Here is a 22,200-nt window from a genome sequence, read left to right as displayed (position 1 = left end):
TGAACTGATGAAGCAAGTCCAAGTTCAATGATGTCATCTTTACCAGTAGAGGGCAGTACTGGCTAATATAGAGAGCACTGAGCTCAACCAGAAACCTGACTTGTTTGATTATTTTTTGTGAGAGTGTTTCAGGGACAACATAGTAATGTAGTGAAGAGTGATGGGAAGGAGGCATAAATACTGCACCAACAGAGAAGAGAAGAGAAGAGAAGAGAAGAGAAGAGAAGAGAAGAGAAGATGTTATTAGTCTTTGGCCAATGTTTCTCTCTGTTCTTCCTTCCACATGCCCACATGCCAAGGAGGGCATGGATGACTGAGGTTAGAGGTCTGGGGGGAGGCAAAGGGCCAGTTGATGTGTGGCAGGCAGACAGGGGCAGGCAGGGGCAGAGCCAGGAGAGTAAACTATGCCCCAGAGCACAGACGGGCGGAATGGACCAGGATCCTCTGGTGTGGTACGACCACCTGTTTGCCTGTCTGTCTGTCGGTCAGTCCCAGGCCAGAATGGCATGAGCTAGCGCTTAAGGTTGACAGCTAAAGTGTGACCTAAAAACCAGTTAAGAAAGTTTGTTATGGATAAAAATAAATATAACAGACTTCATGATTTAATTTACATAAATGTGTATGTACATGAGCCATCTTTGAATCAAAAATTGTAACCAGATAATCTATGCATGTTTGATTTAATGATGTGACTCAAGTGAAACAAAGCAAAATAAAGGCATTATATCCATACTGTGCTGTATAATACAGCCAAAACATACAGTACAATTGATTGACAAACACTCTGAGGCATCCACATACCCAGACAAACCCAGGGAGAGAGAGCAAAGGCCTGCGTGGGTGTTGAGTGAGGAGGTCAAAGTTCAGACTCTCCAACGCTGCAGAGGGCACATGGGAGCACAACTCACACCCGTCCTCTGCCATGAACACACGTACTCTCACAGATAGACGACTACAAAGCATACTTACTGGATGCAATTAGAATATGGGCATACCATACGCACACTTTGAAACAAGCAAAAATGGTCCCCAGATGGTAAGAGAGACACCTGAGACAGAATTGAACGTAGAAAGACACAAAAGTAGGGCTTAACTGTAGCTTTAACAACACAATAAAATAAGCTTACACACTGCAGTGGTTCAAGCCTTTTTTGTTCCTTTGAGCCCCCTTACATGAGTCCCTCAAATCTAATTGACAATCTCATAGCAGGCAGAGCCTTGAACCTGTCTGTGATCAGTGGTGCCACCTCCAGGTTGGAAACTAATGTTACACTACAATGTCCTTCAGACTGCTCTGCAAATAAAAGAAAAAGTAACAGAGTGACAGAAGTTCAGGCAGGAGAGGAGGGCAAAGGCAAGGGAGTTATTATCCGAATGCAGGCAGGCAAATGGTAGCATTGACGCGTCTAAAATGTCTTCCTTGGCAGAATTCCCAGCCATAACTATCATGTTTGTCATGATCAGACTTTTACATCAGCGAGCCACAGGTGGAGACTGGACACATAAGTCGGTCATCAGACTCAGTCTGAGTGGCCCAAGATTACCGTCAAGAGGCTTGAACAGTAACTGGGCAAATTTATCCCAGAGTCACTGAACTTACTTTTTGTTGGCTGTCTGACTGGTCCACTGACTCACCAATAAGAGAGCCTCTTCTCATAGCAGCTGTTGCTATGCTACTTCCTGTTGGACAAACTTTTGCCACGGCCAAGTACTTTAGGTACATCACAGTATATCGTTACTTTATTTTGGCTACTTCATCGCATTAAAAAGATGTGCTTGGAGTGTCTGTAAGAGCCACTTAGAAGCTGCATCATCACCTGACATGCCAAACTGTTTCATATATATGTATGTATGTATGTATATATATATATCTATATCACATCTATCTGGGCAACCAGCCATAGTCATGTTCCATCTGTCATAGTCACTACAGGCCGATAAAAGCGTCAAGACATACAACAAAGTGGGCATGCACAGCTCTGGGGAGTAAACTACATAACATGAGCTTAACAGGCAGCTGTTATTATTGTTAACTATTAGTGGAGCTTACCTGGCACGCCAGATGAATTTGTTTCACACATCCATTTGGAAAACCACTCATAGACAGCGTTTGGCAAAGGGCAGAGCCTTTGAAAAAAAACTTGGAGGGTGACTGGCTGAACGTTCTGTCTGTCACATCTTTACGGGCCAATCACAGCAACAAAACATGTGACGTAGCCCTTACCGAGCTGCACACCTGCGCCCTTACCGAAGGAGTAAACTCCATAGAAAACTGCATAACGAAAAGACAACAAAAATGCTGTTCTTTTTAAGATTTTTTTTTGGGACCTTTATTAGATAGAGGAGGACAGTGGATAGACTTGGAACAGGAAAGAGAGTGGGGAGAGATATGCGGTGAGGGGCCACAGGCCGGATTCGAACCTGGGCTGCCCGCGTACATGATGTGTGCCTCAAACCACTGGACCATCTGCTCACCCCCCTAATGCTGTTCTCTGTTCTTGATTTAATGAAGAAACATCGTCAAGTTCTGATAAAACTGGTGCTTTAGCAGCATCCACGCTAATGTCTTCTGCCACAGTTGCACCGGGCTCTTGTTGCTGCTTGCTTACGTCACGACTCTGCTGCACCGCAAAGTACTGCCCCTCGTCGCTTGGTGCAGTAACTCCACCTCATTGTCTGTTGATACAAGCATTTGCATTTAAGCTAAATTTGTGTGTTTACACCTTTGTAGGGAAGCTAACGTGTGCACACATGTTGTTTCATTACAAAGTCACACTGCCAACTACTGGTCAGAGTCGTATACTACAGCGCTTTCAGACGGTTCTGCCAATTCATTTGCACTCATATGCAAATGCAGAGGTCCTTGACTAGGTCTATATAAGTACTGCCCTGTATTATTGGTTAAGATAATTGATGTGCCTGTGTTTCACTGCAGAGTAACCTGTATTTGAAGTCATCAAAGTGGGGATGTTGGGTGGGGGTGAAGGGGGTGGGGGGGACTTTCCCTTCACTCTGTAGCTCTTCCGTGCGGAGGCCACATTCCCAGCACCACTCAGGGGGCTTCAGTGAGCGAGCCACGACACCAAACCCACCCGGAATTCTAGGAACGTTTTCCCTGTGGTTTCAGGTTACCACATACACACAGCGAGCACAGATCATAGACACACACACACAACACCCTGCACAGTAGTGTACTGTACTTTTGTTGTTTGCATAGCGTTGGTTTTGTTAGCTTTCCCTCTCTCCTCCCATGCCTGTCATTCATCTTAATTTTAAACTCACATACTTATCCATTGGGTTGGACAACAACTTGGACTTAAACTTGAACTTGCAGTTGGAACCCAACCAGACGTCTTGTTCAGAATCTCACTCTGATGGTAAATACCACACACTGAAAGCTTAAACTCTAAAACGCATTCACACTAAAACTCCACAGGGACTCTTGCCAATGCTTGCTGTGGCCTCTAAATTTAGTCTTACAGGTATACATTACATCACTCAAAACTCAGCTCATATTGAGACAAAAAGCACAGACTGAATCAAGCTAGGAGTGACCTTTGTAAAGTCCACTGCATCCCCCAGGAAAGAGGATAACAGCCCCTAAAAATAGTCATAGCAGACAGGTACAGCTCAGTATGATCACACTGTGTGTGAGTGTTGAAGTGTGTGTGCTGGGTGTGGGAATGTTTTGTGTATAAAATGAGCTCGGTCTCTGGCACACAGAAATAGTGTGATGGTCTATAAGGCCATAATCCCGTGTCGGCACGGCTATAGTTTGAGCTGCGTGTTTGGATCAAAGGCAGAGGTTTGAAAGTGGATTTTCTCTTCCTTTGAAGAGTATGAAAGTGCTCTCCACAGCAAGTGTGTGTGTTACTGATATTGTAAGAGTTAAAGATATGAAGCATTTCTCACACAGTGGGCTCTATTTCAGGAGAACTTTTATTTCCCTTTGTCATAACTGTGCTAAAAGTCACTGTTTCATTTTTTAAAGCTAGGGTGTGCCCATCAAAAATCCACACTTTGAGGCTGTCTGTGGAAAGCAAGATCACAAAACAGTCTCAAAACACACTATACATATATTTTAGGAAAAAAGTGCTGTAAAGATGCAAAAAAGTTAGGATAAATTACATAGTTTTTATTGCTTTAAACAGGGAGGTCCAAACTTTTTCCATTGAGGGCCACATACAGAAAAAATGGTTGTCTGGGCCATGGAGATATACTTCACCTTTAGTGTATTTAAGTTACAATGTAGATGAAGATATGCTTCAAGAATGTATAATGCCTACATCACATCTTTCTGTTTATGCTTAACAAGCAAAAAAACGCTGATTCTCTGAACAGCAGAGAGAAAAGACACTGATGGTTCATCTCCACATCCAGACACAGTACAACAGCAAGCAACATGAAACTGATACACTTTATAGGAGTGTTGATGCTATTTTGAAAAATGTATTTAATTCAACAACCAAGCAAAATATTTAAATTCAAACAAAAAAAAATATCTCTGATTACAAACAAAAAGGAGCAGAAAGAGTAATCTTACATAATCTGACCCTCTTTCAAAAGACATTAATTAACAAAGTACACACACAAAACAGAAGGTTTAAAATAAGAAACAGCTGCAGGCCAAAACAGCTGCAGGCCAAAACATGCTTGAAGATCATTGGTACAATATGCTTTTAGATTAAACCTTGAGACAGTGCAGATAGCAGAGTGCAATTCTTGCTGCTACCAGCAGCTCTAATCTTTTCTGCCAAGAAAACCTTTCTGTGTTCTTCTTTTATTAAAGAAATGTGGTCCAGTGTGAAAGGAAACTGCAGGTATGCAGCTATCTGAGCTTATCGCTGGTCACCTTTGTTTCCCAGCTTGCAATACATCTTAACCCCATCTGAAGCTAACGGCTTGTTTTCCTTGTGTGACACGAAAGTCAGGTCATTTTTAGACCAGGCATAAGTGGTGGGGGGGGGGGGGAGGTAAGGGGTACTGCAGGAATATGGGGTCCAGGGCTGCTGCTGTAAGCCATCAGGTCCCTGTATAACCAAAGAGAGAGTTGTGTCCACATCCACAGCACAAAGTCTGGCACATACCCAGTGCGTGTCAGGCAGGGCTACCCCTTATTTCTGATCCTGTTTGTGATTTTCATGGACAGGATGTCAAAGCGCAGTCAGGGGAGGAGGGTTTCCAGTTCAGGGAGCTCAGAATTTTATCTTTGCTGTTTGTAGATGATGTGGTTCTGCTGGCTTCCTTGACTGGGGACCTCCAACAGACACTGGGACAGTTTGCAACTGAATGTGAAATGGCTGGTATGAGAATAAGCTCCCTCGAGTCTACGGCCATCGCCCTCTACCGAAAACAGTGGGCCTTGTTCATGCGTGAGGGTAGAATGGACCGTGAGATAGACCAAGCGGATTGCTGTGGCATCAGCAGTTTTACGGGTGCTGGACGTTACAATTTTGGTGAAGAGAGAGCTAAGCCGGATGGCAAAGCTTTTGATGTACCCACTGATCTATGTTCCAATCCTCACCTATGGCAATGAATGACTGAGTGGTGATGAGTAAAAAATTATATCGCAGGTTCATTGGTTGAAATGAGATTCCTCAGGAGGGTGTCTGGGCTCAGCCTTAGGAGACAGGATCAGACTTCCAGAGGGATCTCATCTGATCAGGATGCCTCCTGGTCACCTTTCGGTGGAGGTCTTCCGGGTGTGTCCAACTTGGAGGGGGCCCCGGGGCAGACCCAGAACCCACTGGAGGGTTTATATTTCCCATCTGACCAAGGAACGCCTCGGAATCCCTAAGGAGGAACTTGGACAGTGTTGCTGGGGAGGACATCTGGGTTGACTTACTTCACCTGCTGCCACCATGACCCAACCCACATAAGCAGAAGATGATGGATGGATGGATGGATGGATGGATGGATGGATGGCATAAGTGTTTTGGATCTCAGACATGGAATCTAGCTAATCCATCATCCATCAGCAAGGTAAGTTGTATCAATTTAGTCATGATAAAAAGCACTGAATTCTTCTTAACAAAATGTTTTTTTGCAGACTTAACTGCAGCACCACTTAGAGTCAAAACTAGGAAGCAGAGAACAGTCAAGCACAAGCTTTATGTTCTAATGTGGGCCAATTTAATTTCTTTTTTTGACTTTGCTGTGGTAATGACTGGACCAGGGACCACAGTTGGCCTGTGGGCAGTAGTTTGGACACCCTGCTTTAAAAAATATTAAACTTAGAGATGTTACGACTATAATATCTTGTCTGAACTTGGATTTTAGTGCCAAAGGTAGTAAAAAACTAAAGTCTGAATATTTTTCAAAAGGTCCATTACAAATCAGATTGTTGACACAGGCAGAGCCAGCTCAAGCATTGCAACATCATGATAAGCATCACTGAGAGCGTGCAGAGAACAGAGAGCACTTCATTGCATAGCAGTGGGTCTTCCAAGAGCAATTTCATGACAAGACTAAATTGCCTCCTAAACGCAGGGTCTGTCCTGGAGGAGCTTTCCTCGACTGTTTTGTTTTACACGGAATATTTTGGGTGATGTCGTGTTTCTGTGCACAATTACACACAATCAGGAGAGATGACATCAAGGAGGACACATTTTTCAGGGTTTTGTTCTTTGTCAATTATCGTAGTGCGTCACAATGCGTGTCAAACTGAGGTACAAAAAATGCTCGGGAGGCTAACGCACACACCAGCATAGAGCACTGTTGGCCAGCACCCAGACACGCTAGCAGAGCGCACTTCAAACAGGCTCATAGAGGCAATTAAGCCACAAAGACAGAGTGCTCTCGGAAAGCCACCGCTTCCTGCTGCAACTGACCTACATCCTTCATTTTTTTCCTTCATCCATTCATCCGTTTACGTCTTCTTCTATCCGTTGTTTCCTCATCCATGCTTCCTTTCCCCCTCTGAAGCACGTCCATCCCTCTACTCCTCATCCTTCTCTCCTGCTATGAGTTTGATACCTTGCCAATGGGTGAGCAGAAAGGTTAGTGGGTGCACTGTGTCTACCTCGCCCAGTCGGAACTGCTCCAGTAAAACATGCCAGTCTATTGTGGCACTTTAATTATATTAGCCCAACTGTGTCCGCTGGTTGGACACACCAGCAGGGAGGGGCTATAAAACCGTGTGGCGTCTATAAAAGTGATGACAGTAAGTCTGAACAGAGCTGGAGCGAAATTTCACAAACACACATGAGCACAACTCAATCCAAAAATCCTAAATTTGAGGAGGCTGACACACATAAACACTCTTCACCCAGAGGAGTGCTAAGTCCAAAACTGGTAAATAATTGTACATGGAAGCCAACAAATCCCATTTGATTACACACCATCTACACAAACCATCTTTGAGTACTATTTCCCCCTTTGTCTTGTACACAGCCCCGGATTTAGAAACTCCATACCTCCAAACTCTCCCAGTCCAAGTATTTTAGCAGAAAGAGTAAATAACTCTCCATTTCTGGAACCCGATCACTGTTGTTGTTCTTCCTTTCTGTCACGTGCTCACACACACCACACACAAAGATGCAGGCCCAAAGAGAGAGAAGTCTAAGCAGTGCAGTAATGTAGAGCGGGTCATGCTGAGGTCTCAGGCAGCAGCCCAGGGTTATGGGAAAGGGATGGGCCACTGAATCAGTGCTAAGGAGGAAAAGAAGAAAACTTCTGAGAAAGGGCCAGAGGAAGGACAGCAGGATCTGTCACTTATGCCAAATGCTAATGAAAAAGGTAAAAGGTGCTAGAAAAACAAAAAATCATATGAAGATTAGTCGTCAAACTTCAATTTGACAGCAGTAAAATTCAAATCAGTCCCCTAACAAAAAAAAATACAAGTCCGAGGTATTCAGTATTGGGTAACTTCTTGTTTTAATTACCAACAAATGAAGGAAAACTCCTACACACAATCTTAATTTAGGAGAAACTTGGCTAAAAGTCTTAAATGATGATTAGGATTGGAGGCTTTTATTGTGACAGACTTGAGAGGAACAGAACGTGTCCATCATCATACTTTATCAAATTTTAGCATCCCAGCGCTTACAGACAGGAGGGATTGAACTGTTGCTGCTTTGAGAGAGACAAAGCCACAGTCTGTTTATTTCAATCATCCAGAACTGAAGACAAGGGACATATGGATTAAAACACTCCTTCATCAGGTAAGATGTTTGTTCCAGCAGCAGCTTGTTCAAGTTAAAAACAAACAAGCACTCCAGCAATTAGCCTTCCCCCTGACCTTACGGTGCACTAGGGCCAGAGCCAGCTGTTCAGCTCTGTGTTTAATTTAGTATGTACTTTACATTGTTAAGTACAATGGATAGTTTCTTAGGTAAGAGATAAAAAGTTAGTTTCTTAGCATGTCTACAGTCTGTAATGCAGATATGTTTTTAATCACATAGCCGGTGTCTACAGTTTTCCAATTATGTGATCTTTTTCTAAAGATGGAGTGAATGGATCAGAGTATGTTCAATTTAGAGGAGACACAAATGCTTTCTTCTTCATTTGTTACAAATTAAGGTTTCAGCTTATGGGGAAAATTAAGTCATGGAGAAAAATTAAAAATGATCATTTTGATAAATTATTGACAATTAAAACCTTCAAAAATCACTACTTGTGCCTGTTTAAATTAAATGAGATTTTATCCTTTAACTAAGACTGAGAAAGTCAACACTCAATGTCCTTTAGAGCAGTTTATTAAGGCCTGCGGCACTGGTGCACAGCACAGTTTGAGTACTGACTTTCTCAGTCTTAGTTAATTTTGTTTTTGTTGTGCACCATTTAGAAGTTTAGCATTGGGAGGGTGCTCTTTTTTCACTTGTTTGTATTTTATCCTTTAAACCTATGGTAATAAAAAGTATTTGTTGATTATGATGACTTCCTTTACTTGAAGTTTTAGATGTCAAAATAAAAGTCTTTCTTTTCTTTAATTCATCTGTCTGTATACCTAAATTTTAGAAATAATTGAGTCTACATAAATAAATGAACTGGCTTCTGCTTGAGCTTTGCAGCTTAGGTTTAAGTCACACCAACAGCAAACAAAAGCTCAGAGAGAAGAGTTTTCTTCCTCACCACATTTTTATTAATTTATCGTCCTCTCTGTGAGAAATGTATTAACCAGTTGGAACCAAACAAACGAAGACTGGATGAGACTGGATGAAGGAGAGAAAGTAAGCAAGAGTATGAAGTGTGAGCGTTCTGCTTTCTCTCTCTCCTCCCTCCCTCCCTGTAATAGCAGAATAGATTCCAGATGTCAAAATCATAAACAAACGGATTGTCATAACCTTATAAAAATGCAAGGCATCCAGAAGCACTCACTTCACAGTATTTTCTGTGGTCTATCACACTTGAACTAATCCAAAAGTTGGAAACATCCTGAAAGTGCAACGATGAATTATTAGTATTCTGCTCTTACTGAAGAACACCTGCACAAGTGAACACACAAACACCCATTACCCACTCATACCAATTCACCAGCATTTGTAGGTCCTTGTAATAAACTAACCAGTTGCAATTTGGCCCAGTAACATGTGTGATGATCTGTATTGGCATCTGTATTTGCCACCTCACACATACTGTATATCCTCCAAGCATCTGCACGGTTTCTGCTCTTCTGTGCAGGTAGCTGCACAGTTGTGTACAGTTGTGTCAGTGTGTAGGAGTGGCAAGCAAATTCAATTAGCAAGACCGCAGAAAGGACAGCACTTACTTTGTGGAAAGACTCCCATTGTGTTGAAATTTTGAACCCAAGAGACAAAAGCAACATCATGCTGAAATCTAAGCCTGCATTGCACAGTTTTCATTAAAACAGCTGTGCCTAATGGAGTATTTGTCTGCCCTCATCATTGTCAAGATTTTAGAATAGTATACTCTTTAAGGACTATGTATATTATGTCTGTAATTCCCGTTTTAAGGCTGTAGCTTTATGATAGAGCATAAAAAAGAGCTATAAAGGTTATCATATCATCATTCCTGTTATACACCTTGAGGGTTATAGATTACGGGCCTTATATGTGACTGTGCAATAACGGTAGAGTCAACTTATTAAAAGGCAAACAAATTGTAGGCTTTGTATCTGTGGACCAAAACAACATGCCCAATCAACTAACCAAACCAACTAACCAACTAACCAATCAACAAACCAAATGAACAAATCAACTGACTACCTAGCCAACCAACTAACCAACCAACCAACCCACAAACCAACCAATTATTCAACCAACCACCCAGCTGACTACCCAGCCAAGTAACTGACCAACTGACCAACCAACTATTCAACAAGCCAACCAACCAACCAAACTAACCAAACCAACCAACCAACTACCCAGCCAACCAAACAACCAACCAAGTGACCAACCACCTAGCAGACTACCTAGCCAACCAACTAACCAACCACCCAGCTGACAACCCAGCCACCCAACTTACCAACCCATCAACCAACTACCAAGCCAACCAACCAATTAATTAACCAACCAATCAACCAACCAACTAACTAACCAACTAACCAAATAAATTGGCTTACAGACAGACAGACAGATAAAAGTTCATTTTGTTTCTAACATTTGGTTGGCAGTCATCAGATTTAAGATAGAGCATGTTTTTACTAATATCTATGGACCCCTAACCTTGCAAAGCAGATGGACACGTCCGTTTCCTTGTTTTTCACTGGCGAATCCATCTTGCAAAGCTCCCATCTGAACCATTTGGGCCCAGTTAGAAAGTGATAGGACCAATCAGTGACAAGGGGCAGTACATTCAAGCGCAGCAGAGTTGTGACGTTAACAAGCAGCAGCAAGAGCTGGTGCAGTTATGGACGAAGAGATTAGCATGGATGCTGCTTAAGCGCCAGTTTTATCAGAACTTGACAACATGTCTTCGTTAAAAGAAGAACAAAGAATAGCAGTGAGTTGTTTTCTTTTCCAAAACGACAAAAGTCAAGTACTTACATGTCTATAGTCACCATGTTTCGTGTTATTCCTCAGTAGCTGCGCACGCGCAGCTTGATAGCGGCTACGTCACATGTTTTGTTGCTCTGATTGGCCCGTAGAGATGTGATGGACAGAACGTTCATCCAATCACACTCAAAGTTTTTTCAAAGCCTCTGCCTCTTCTCAAACATTTTCTATTGAAGCTTTTCAAGATGGATGTGTGAAAAAAATCCATCTGGCATGTCAGGTTAATGGACCCCATCATTCTACTGGGACCAAGAAAGTTTTACCTTTTTGCCCCCCTTATGACTCGCATTGTAACCAGGTGTTCTCATTCAGCATTTTATAACCTTCGACAACTTTTCCACTCTTGTGTTAACACTGTCCCAACTTTTAAGGAAATTAAGTTTCAGTCCATACTAGAAACTCTGACATTTAACTTGTTTCTTTTACTTCTTGCTACTAGCAGTTCAGAATGCCAGTACAACTATGTAATGTTTGCTTCCATGTTTTTTGAAGTAATTTCAATCAAGGAGATTATAGTATGAGCTATATCTGAGATAATTCTAACTTCAGCAGTAAAAGATGTAATTTTATTTAGATTAAAAACATAGCAGCTCTAGACTGTGACTGATTAATGTGCAAGGATTTTTCACCCTTTTCAGGTTGCAAACTGTGGCCTCCGCTCCACCTGGCTTTCATTTACCACCTGTGACCATGTTTTACATTTGATTTTCTGCTTCTACACCTCGCTCACTGTGCTCAGTCTTGCTTTACCCGAAAGTTACCCCTGCTCTTACTAAACCACACAGGGGCCAATCACTGCAGTATCAGCATTCCTCTTTTAATCCAGTTTGCTGCACCTAAGGCACTCTGCTCCAGGATACTGACGATGATGCACACATCTATCCAGCTTTTTTCCTACCAACTGCGCTGAGCATTTCTAAAATCATACTGTATTTAGATGATGGCCCAATATGTGCATGTGTAGATTCTTTTTCTCAAAAATCCCCTGAACACTTTTACATTAGAGATATCTGATACGAAGTTATCATCTAATGAAACTTTCCTTGAGGTTAGCTTTTCAAAGACTTTTTGATGCCATAACAGTGGCTTTAGCCAGCAGCTTCATCTCTAACTATGTGTATGTCTAAAGGTTTTTCAAAAAGGCAAGTAAAAACAAGGATGGTATTTAACATAATTAAAGCTGAGACAGATGGCAGTAAATGAGCTCAGATTGTGATTAGACGGCTGAGACAGATGAATAGTAAGAGGCTAATCTAAATAAAGAGTGAGGTCATTTTGGTTGATCTTATCTTTCCTGAAAAGATGGTGTAAAGTATTCACACGTGTGATGCCTTAAATGTTCAGAGATGTTTAAACACATGCCAACATGCACTCTTAGTTGTAACATACAACTGCCTGGCCCTCACTGCCCCTCTGTCATCAGACGCTGAATGAAGAGAGGGAGGGGATTTCAGTCCTTTAAGCCTCTGATGTGCTTTGAAGTGTTACAACATACGAGTGTGTGTCTTTACACATGTGGATGTGTGCTCCTACAGCAGTATGATTGTGTCTGAATGGATAAACCCTCCAGCTGTTGAATAGCATATGGATCCCGTGTGGATTGATGCATATGCGTTCATGTCCATGTTATCCTCAGTGTGGGGAAAAACCCCCCTCTAGGCTCTGTGTGCCAACCACACAGGAAGTCAGACTGTGACACAGACAAACGCCACAGCAGCTTAGCGTGTCCATTTCCGACCGTACCTTCACAGCACACCTCTGTTTGCTAATCTTTGCCTCACTATCTCTCATCCTCTTGTGTGACTTTCCCAGGCATAGTGTGGGCAGTGGCAGTAGTAGTGGCAGTGATGTCCAAGTCTTTCCCATGCAGCCTCATAGGAGGGTCTTTGTTTCCCCCTTTAGGCTTTGGGGGTCCTCACGGCAGGGCTGTGCCCCACTCTGCTGACTCCACAATGGGTCTTTATGCTGCCAAGACCCTCCCCCTTCCCCCCACATCACTCCATCATGCTTCCCTCATCAGGGGCACAGAGAGGCACAGGGGGCACCACGGCACCATAACGCCAACTCTTTTCATGCCCTCGAGTCCTCTCTCCCTCTCTTGTTCCCTCTCTCTCTCCGATAAATGCCATGAGAGTCAAATACAGTGAGGGAGGTTTGCACAACAGCCACAGGCCGATCTCTGAGCAGTATGAGTGGTGCCAAACATTTCAGCAGCATATTATTTTTTTATTCCACCAAGAAAACTTGACACCACGAGCAAGGCCATGGCAAATAAAAAGCATTGTGTGATAACATGCCATTTTAACCAAGCAACAACCTCTGGTGTTGAAAAATAAAGCTAATGCAGATGTTGAAAAAGCTTGAGTTCCTTGAGTGTCCACTTGAGGCTGGCAGCAAAAGTGAGGGAAGCTTCTTCAGCACCTACATAAAATTGCTGGTGACAGCGGAAATAAACATGATTACAGTCTGGTTAATAAATTGGTTTCCATGCAGGGTGTCTTTCGAAAAGTAGCACTCTGAAGTTTCCTCCAAAACTGTCAGACAGTTACTGGACTAAAGCACGAAGCCTTAGCTAGTTCAGGTTCAAAGCTGAAAACAACAGAAGAGAAAAATTAGTATTTTACGCCTGATATTGTGAGAAAAGAACCTGGCATTTTCAAAGTGGAGTCTCCAAAAAGAACCTTTGGTTACCATGGTAACCATAAACAGACACCTAAAATAAAGATGTCACTACTCCTGAATGCTTGAATGCACATACACCATCTTGGTCTTTGTGGAAACTTTGAGGAATTCTGTCCATAGTCCAGGATCACTATCAGTGTTACAGGCACAGAAATAGAGGAATAAATACAATAAAATGCGTTTTTATATATCATATATCCTGTGTTTTGGTGCAGAATGGTTGCCCCAAATCATGGATCCAGCCCGCACACATTGGCAGCATACACTTCTCTGTGGGCTGACATGCTGTCACAGGTCCTTCTGAATGGGTGGTCTGCTCAAAATGTCAGAGATTGGCAGATCCTCAGTAGTCAGGAAGAGTAGGAAAGTTAAAAGAAATGAAAAGAACTGAAAAAGGGAAACAAGATGAGATCCAAGTGAAAATAATGATGTGATTTTGTAAGATATGTGTTTATAAGCTAACTGTAGCCACATTAATTCATAAAAAAAAATCACACGAAACACTTTTGCAAACCACTGGGGACAATAAAAATGGCCTTTTGAGAACCTCAGACATCTGTTCACATGTGTAATGTCTTCCCATGTTCTCACTTAAAGCATAATGTATGACTTAATCTGGCAAAACCAACAAGAGCCAAAGTCTTTGACAAGCACTCAGGGTGGATCGCAGGGAAAAAGGCATCTCTGGACCACTGTTTTCCTCTGTCAAAGCCAATATTGGCAGTGCCAAGAGCTGAGGTTGCCATGGTGATCGGAACCAGTTTAGCGCCACAGCCGAAGACTGAGAGCATAACCTTGTCATAATTGTGGACCGAGTTGTGAGAGCATTTCAAGAAACAGATCCAGCAGGAGGAATCAGTTACAGACTCACACTGACTCAGTGATCTGAAGTTTCTGTTCTTCTCATGCAGACTGAAACACACAGTTATAACTCCAGTCTCCAAGAGATGCATCCAAAACCATAAGCAGCTGAAAGGTTCCAGTGCCACACCTATTAATCAGCATGAATTAAAAGTCTCATAAATATGAGACAGAACAAAAAGAAGGAGAAATGCACAGAAAGCAGCTCATTAGATGAGTCTATGGAGGAGAGAGTTTAGCAACTATTTGTTCTGCCTGCTTTCACTCAATCTGGAGCTGGTTTTAATGACTTCCTTATTTCCCCACTGATTAACAACAGCCAGCTTCACTGCCTCACAAACATTATCCTACACAAATGAACAAACAAAAGCTTTGAAGCTTACTGACTTTAGCTGCTTCAGTTGAAATGTATTAAAAACTTTCACCATAAGGCAGTACAATGGGTCGATCTCAGATAAAACTGTCTTATAGGATGCATGCAAGTCAGCATTAACTGTATTGCCATTTGGAAGAAATCTAATTTTTCTTCTCCAAGTTCAAATGCTGCCAGAAAAATGTGTTTATTCAAAAATTGGCCAGGGAAAAGTAGTGTTTCATGATATGAAAGGTTGCCCAATCATGAGGAACAAGCTGCTCTAACTGCAGTTTAAGTGGAAAATCAACACTGATTAATGTTAGATAGTCATATTAAAAAAGAAAAAAGGATTTTGGGTGTATAAGTCATCAGGGGTCAGCTGCAGGGGAAGACAATGAAGCCTATTTGTATTTCTAGAACAAAAATCATCTCCCCTTTGCTTTCACAGTAGTGTTTAACATATCAATAGGTGAGACTTGCCACAGAGATTATAAGCAGTTCTGTATGGTGCCCATAAAGTGCAAAGGTTTTACAATGGTTGGAATGAATTTCATTAAGAAAAACTAGCAGCAGATTCAGAAACATTGCAGATTAAAACATCAAATGAAGAAGAGCAAAAAATGCAGAACGAGCAACTAAAACAAACTGAGAAGAAAAAAAAAGTTGAGACAAGTGCATTAGCATTAGAGGCGCTTCAAGCATTGCTTAAGCTAGCACTGAGGTTATAGAGATCTGTATTTTTCAGAGTTATACCAAAAAAATAATGTTCTTGATGCAATTGCAAAGATATCACAATGCCAAGAGAACAACTTGCTCCTCTGTTAAAAGCCTTTGTTTGTGTGTGTGGGAGGGTAATGAAGTGAATACTCTTGTCATTAATATGCTATCTTTGCTAGATGCCGAGGCCAACCAAAGTAGGGAAGGCTAAAACATATTCAGCAAATAGAGAGGTAGATTTCAAGAATGTACAGTTTCTAACTCGTGATTGGGTGCTCAGCCTACAATAAACACCTTAAAAAGATGTGAGCTCACATCTTGTTATCTTGTCACAGACTCACTGCTGTAGACTACAAGCTACAACACGAACACATAGTGAATCATCCACATTACTGAATTGCATAAGATTAGTAAATCAATGTGCTCCTAGTGCGGTACAACCCTAAGCACTATTTTCCTGATGTTTCTCTGTAAGTTCTAAGCATTTTGACAGTAATCTGCTCACATAAGTTGAAAGTCTGCTTATTGAAAAGTACTCTGTGTATTGTTGAGATGGTGAGTGGTGTCTTGTTTCCTCCAATTTGTTTGGAATTGAGGTCAAACAGTTTGATCTTTGTTTCATTAGACCAGAGAAACTTGTTTCTCACAATTTGAGAGTCCTTCAGGTGCTTTTTGTAAACTCCAAGTAGGCTTTAATGCGTTTTGCACTGAGTAGAGACTTCCGTCTAGACACTCTACCATAAAGTCCAGATCAGTGGAGGGCTGAAGTGATGGTTGTCCTTCTGGAACATTTTCTCATCTCCATCCAGGATCTCTGGAGCTCAGTCAGAGTGACCATCAGCTTCTTGGTCACCTCTCTTACTAAGAGGGCCCATCGCTCAGTTTGACTGGGAAACCAGCTCTTGGAAGAGTCCTGGTTGTGCCAGAATTCTTCTATTTGAGAATTATTGAGGCTGCTGTGCTCTTAGAAATCTTCAGTGCAGTAGATGCTTTTGTAGCCTTCTCCACATCTGTGCCTCACAACAATCCTGCCTCTGAGCTCTGTAGTCAGCTGTGAGGCCTTCCATAGAGAGGTGTGTGCCTTTCTAAATTAAGTCCAATAAACTAATTTACCACAAGTGTACTCCAATCAAGGTATAGAAACATCTCAAAAACAGTCAAGAGACATGGGAGGAACCTGAGCTAAACTTCTAGTGTTGGGTCTGAATGCTTATGTCAGTGTAATAGTTCAGGGTTTCTTTTTTTAATAAATTTCCAAAAATGCTGTTTTCACCTGATCATCATGTGGTACTAAGCTTAGATTAATGAGGAAAAAACAATACTTTAAAAAACTGGAGCATCAGGCTCCAAAATAACAAAGGTGAAAAAGGTGAAGGGGGTCTGAACACTTTCCCGCCTAGATCCTTCCTAGTGAAGCAAGATGTACACCCCATGCCTTGAACCACTGAGTACACATCGCATATCCTGCTTTAACTTTGAGCTGTGTTATATTTATGAAAAGTGAAATCTCTTGTGTTTAGATTAAAAAAAAGCTAAAAAAAAAAAAAAAAAAGCACACATATAGATCTAGAAAGTGAAGAAGTTGGGGAGTTCTGAATGCTTCTGAATGATCAGAGAAAACTCAGTTTTAAGATCTCAGTATTTCTAAAACCCTGGCTACAATCCTGACCATAAATACACATATGAATCCTGAGTGGGACAGTTCATTGCCACAGCAGGGAGTGACAGGAAGTGAATTTATTGATTTGATAGAAAAGAAGCAAAGTTGAATAACTAGACAGTAATATCAGCATAGGTCAGTCAGGCTAGCCCAGGATGTCTGGCACTAACACAGTCAGGGCCCCTTTGTCAAGACTTTATGCTTTATAATCTGAAGTTTAAAGTTAACATTTCTTACCTTTCAACTACATCATCCCCACTCCAGCACGTGGAGTCATCCACAACGTTCTCCCCTTCACACAGCATCTCCGGCAATGCTGTAAAGAATGACTTGTAGCGCTGCAGGTGGATCAAGAACTCCCTAAAAAACGAACAGATCCATGCAGTAAATCCTAATGAAATATCCTAAAATTTCTGAATCAATGGACATGTTAAGAAACAGACAATAGAAGAACAGTGGAGTGATGGTGGCCACATTATTGGTGTGGTTGGAGGACAGTTTTTGATATTTAACCACCAACAACACACAAGCTACAGTATGTCACATTATGGGGGCTGCATCATTCGAATGGTGCATTTAAACACCAATTACTGTACACCACAGTGGCACATTGAAGGCGGTCCCATTCAAAGGCTCCATCAAAGGCGGCTTTAAATGTGTCCTACATTCCCCGGCCAACAAAGGATCCATCCTTTGAGGCCTAACATCTCCTGAGAATCATTATGTGCCTTTCAAATGAAGTGGCAGACCTCAAGCTGCTGAGTAATACAATTTTATGTAAGTTTGCTTCTAATATTAATGTTCAAATATACATAAAAGGATTCAACCCCTTGGATGTTTTATGCTTTTATTGATTTTATAAATCAATCATGGTCAAGATAATTTGGCTTTTTGACTGAAAAAAGACAAAAATCTGTGATGTCAAAGTCAAACTAATGTCACTTAAATCAAAATATGGAAGGCAAAATATATGATTGCATAAACATTTAACCCCTTTTAAGTGACTGACCTAATACAACAGAGCTCCAGCCAATTTGTGTCACAATAAGTCAAATGGAGATCACCTGAATGCGGTGTTGGTTAATGTGTGTAGAAGGTCCAGTCATCAGTAAATCAGTATTCCTGGCAACTATTTCACCACGAAGACAAAAGAACATTCCAATGTTTCAGAGAAAATATTACTGAAAGGTCTAAGTTAGGGGATGCATACAAAAAAATTCAAAGGCACCGAACATCTCTGGGACTTCAGTTAAACCCATCATCAGGAAATGGAAGGAATATGGCATATGTGTAAATCTGCCTGGATCAGGCTTTCCTCAAAACTGATACTTGGTCAAAAAAAGCTGAATTAATTTATAAAATCATTAAAAAGGTAAAAAAAATCCAAGGGGTGAATAATTTTTATAGGCTCTGTAGGCTGGCTCTTTCAAAGGACACCACCCCCAAAATGTGACAAATTTACCATATCCTCAACAAATACATGCATGTGATAAATAATCATGATTGTGGCAGGAAATGATTAGCTTTGAATGTGACCGCTTCCCTCAGTCAGCATATTTGTCTAAATTATGCAGTGTGGTAAAGTGCTTGCTTCGACAGATCTGGATATAGAGACTGTCATGAGTCACACAAAGTTTACCACCCATGAGGCAGGAGTGAAAAACAGCGGGTGTCATGACAGTTTATTCCTCCAGTCAGTCATTGTTTATAGAACACTAAAAATGCACCCGTCACCCAAAACACAAAGATATTGAACTGTAGAACATGAAAAAAACACCACCGCTCGATGAAAGTGTGTGAGACACTTACAGAAACTCGACACGTGGGTTCATGCTTACCTAGAGAGCGTTCTCAGATTATGTTTATTGTTCTTGGAGGGTTTCAGGGGGAACGAGCTGGGAATGATGGGAGTTGGAGTCCAGGGGGGAGATTGTTGCAAGCATGGAAGATGCAGGGAAGGTGGGGATGAGAGGAGGAAACAGGAGGATGACAAACACACACGGGGGAGGAGGGAGAAAAGACAGTCAGTTGACCCTGGAAGAGAGTGATAATTCATGCACATGCAGAGGTCAGGCAACACCACACAAAAATCAATAGCCACTTATCTCCACACCGGGCCAACAAATAATAAAGAGACACAGATGTAATGTAAATGTGAAGTCAGGAATCAGACACAGGCAAACATCTTCATTCTGCACATGTGAAAACAGTTAAATATTCACAAGTAGGCCAAGGAAAGTTTTGCTGAATTCCTGATTCAAAGTTTTTCCTATAAAAACAAAACATAAATGTTCCTTTATTCTATCATGTTTCATATTTTTCAGCAGTCTCCATTTACTGTGGCGGGTGCTGCCATGTCTCTGAAGTGGTCAGCCCTCACTTGTGCTTTGGTCCGGGTTTGCAGCAGGCAGGGAGCTGGATTGTGCAGCCATGAATGGCGGTGGCATTGCCAGGCCAGGCCTGTCAGCTAGGCTGGCATGAGAGCAGTGATTCATGGTTTAGGACAAGGTCAGGCAGGGAATGCTGCACGTGTAAGTGTGAGTGGGTTTTTATGTGTGCGATGCTATTTAAAATAAGACCCGCTGGTGTGCAGGGTTGGTGGTATGGCCGTCTGGGTAAACAGGAAATTGTTGGTCCGTCAACATTAATCTTCCCCTTGCTCCCCCTCGCTCGGTGCATCGCTGCCAGCTGCTGTGGGCATGGGATGGCTGCCTCAGAGGCCAGGTGGAGGGCATGGACTCTACTGCCAGGAACTAAATCTGAGTGAGTGGGTGTATATTGTGTCTAACTAACCATATGAAGCAAAAGGGAAGTAATGGCAGCTGTGATTAGTCCCTAGTTGACTTTTCTCACTCTTTAGTCTATGTTAAACAAGCCAGACCTACTTAATTTAAATGTATCATGCCTCCCCTGAGCTCTTCAAAAAAAAGTGCTTATTAATGATTTCACAAGGGTCAGCTGTGATTTCCTTTTCTTACCTCCTTATGTGAGCTAACTGGCCCAGCCACTGCTCTGGTAGCGGTTGGGAGGGGGCTGCAGACGGAGCAGGAGATGAGGTCACGGTGGAGGTTGTGACCTCTGGGCTCGTAGGCTGCATGCCTGTGGGTTCTCCAGTAGATAGGCCACACACCTTGTCCACCTGTGGTGAACAAACACACACACCTGTTAGGCTGGGAAAACACATAACAGAACGGGTGGAGCTTCAGGACGACTTCCATTAACCACCACTTGACACCTGCACAGTTAAAAGCATATGAACGCAGATAAATTATTCAAAGTAAGATTGACTGCTTTATACAGATTGATGCCATCACTTTTAAATGAAGAATGTTGAACATTTTTAGTGATTGATGGTGAGATGAGGAGAGATGAAAAGAATTATTGGCCAGAGAACTTCTGAGTAACGAATGACATGGGAACGCAGAGGGCGTGGAGTGAGCGATGTGATGAAAGAAAATGGTGCGATGAGTGAGTTATTGCCAGCCGGGCTGACAGTAAATGTAAAACATTCCACTACCTCATGGAGGTGAATGCACGTGTGCTCAGTTGGCAGAGCTGGCGAGAATCTCCGCTGAGCTATTAAAGCCAGTAGTGGAAAGGAGGAGACAGCCGGGTCATGAAAATGAAGGGGCGTGTGTTTCGAACCAAGAGGTAAAATCAATGACATCTCATTGGCTTAAAAGCCTCGGGCCAGTGTTATTAAGTGGCCCTCAATTAGCAAGGGAGACAGGATGTAATGGCTCTTGCATGCTGGACTGAGTAACTCCTTATAGTGATCAATGCATCCTCACTGCTTTGTCTAAAGGGATGAGTCATCCCGATGTGTGAGGGCGTCCAACAGGAACATTAAGCAGCGCTAATTATTCATCACTGATTTAGTAAAGGGAAACTTACTGTAAGAAACAAGAGGAGGGTTGCCTCCAATTTTGTGTTGATATTTCTTAACTGTAGTAATGTAAGGGACCTTCATAACTCAGGTGCTCAGACTCAGGCAGTGTAAAGTTTGTGTTCCCAAACACACAAGAAAATAGCATGTATTTACCATTTTCATCTTCATTAATCGTATCTAATAAAACTACAAACATAATTGCATTTGAAGATGTGTGTGTGTGTTTATTTTTAAATTCAAACAGCAACAGAATGTGGGGGAACATACAGTCTTTCTGAGATTCTTTGATTCTTTAAGGACTAAAAAAGAAGATGCTGTTAGTGTACAGTGTTGTAAAATTTGAAATGTATTATGCCAAAATGCAAAAACAAACAAAAAAAAATACAAGAATCCTTTTGCAGCACATCTCAAATGGTCAATTTCAAACACTAATCCCTCCTCTGACAAGTAAAACAGCCAATCACAGATTAGAATTTGGGGGCTGCACTTTGGGTGGCCTAGATCAGGGAATACAGAGAAATAATTAAATATGGGTTTTGTGTTGATAGTGAGACAAGCATGTGACAACCAAAAAAAAGTTGAAGTGCCAGTAAAATTTCTTATTGTATGATGAAAATAGGCTTTCCTGGTGCATTTTGAAATTCAAATATGAAAAAAACTCTGATACCATAAGGAATCTAAAAGTAAGGTCTTTTTTTTATTTAAGTAGCCTAAAAGTAGTTATATCACAATCTAGAAGAACTTATTGAGCTACAAGTTTTGCACTGCAGTTAAATCTAAAAAGAATATCATACATTAAGTTTTTAAGACAAAAAATAGAAGCTATAAATGCCCACTTCAGGATACTTACAAGACTATTTATTTTTTTAATTTCTTATTTTAAAGAACAAATGTGTCAATGATTACTTTACTGATCAGCCATGAGTTAGTTTAACTGAGTTGTATTAATTTCAGTATTTCAATTCCATAACTCTCAGCAGATTGTATACTCTTTAATATAAAGATAAACAAAAACAAAAATGTAAGACCTCATATTCTTGCATTTAAGACTTTTTAATACTTTTTAAAAAACTGAATTATG

At 41.5% G+C, this 22,200-nt stretch overlaps 1 protein-coding gene across 3 annotated transcripts in view; it reads right to left on the bottom strand.

Moving 5' to 3' along the window:
• Positions 1-22,200, bottom strand: part of LOC121520549 (glypican-5-like) — a 194,339-nt gene that overhangs the window by 94,837 nt on the left and 77,302 nt on the right. For 2 of the 3 annotated variants that reach the window (XM_041804054.1, XM_041804052.1), the window contains exons 4-6: positions 20,209-20,369; positions 19,069-19,125; positions 17,468-17,590 (exon numbers count right to left, since the gene is read on the bottom strand). In XM_041804054.1, the coding sequence (XP_041659988.1) occupies positions 17,468-17,590; positions 19,069-19,125; positions 20,209-20,369 (341 nt within the window). The remainder of the gene's footprint in view (positions 1-17,467; positions 17,591-19,068; positions 19,126-20,208; positions 20,370-22,200) is intronic. The other variant, XM_041804053.1, reaches the window with a different exon arrangement.

Source organism: Cheilinus undulatus, linkage group 13, assembly GCF_018320785.1.
Source record: "Cheilinus undulatus linkage group 13, ASM1832078v1, whole genome shotgun sequence".
NCBI lineage: Eukaryota > Metazoa > Chordata > Actinopteri > Labriformes > Labridae > Cheilinus > Cheilinus undulatus.
The sequence above is the reverse complement of the archived record's forward strand: the minus strand, read 5'-3'. Positions and strand labels throughout refer to the sequence as shown.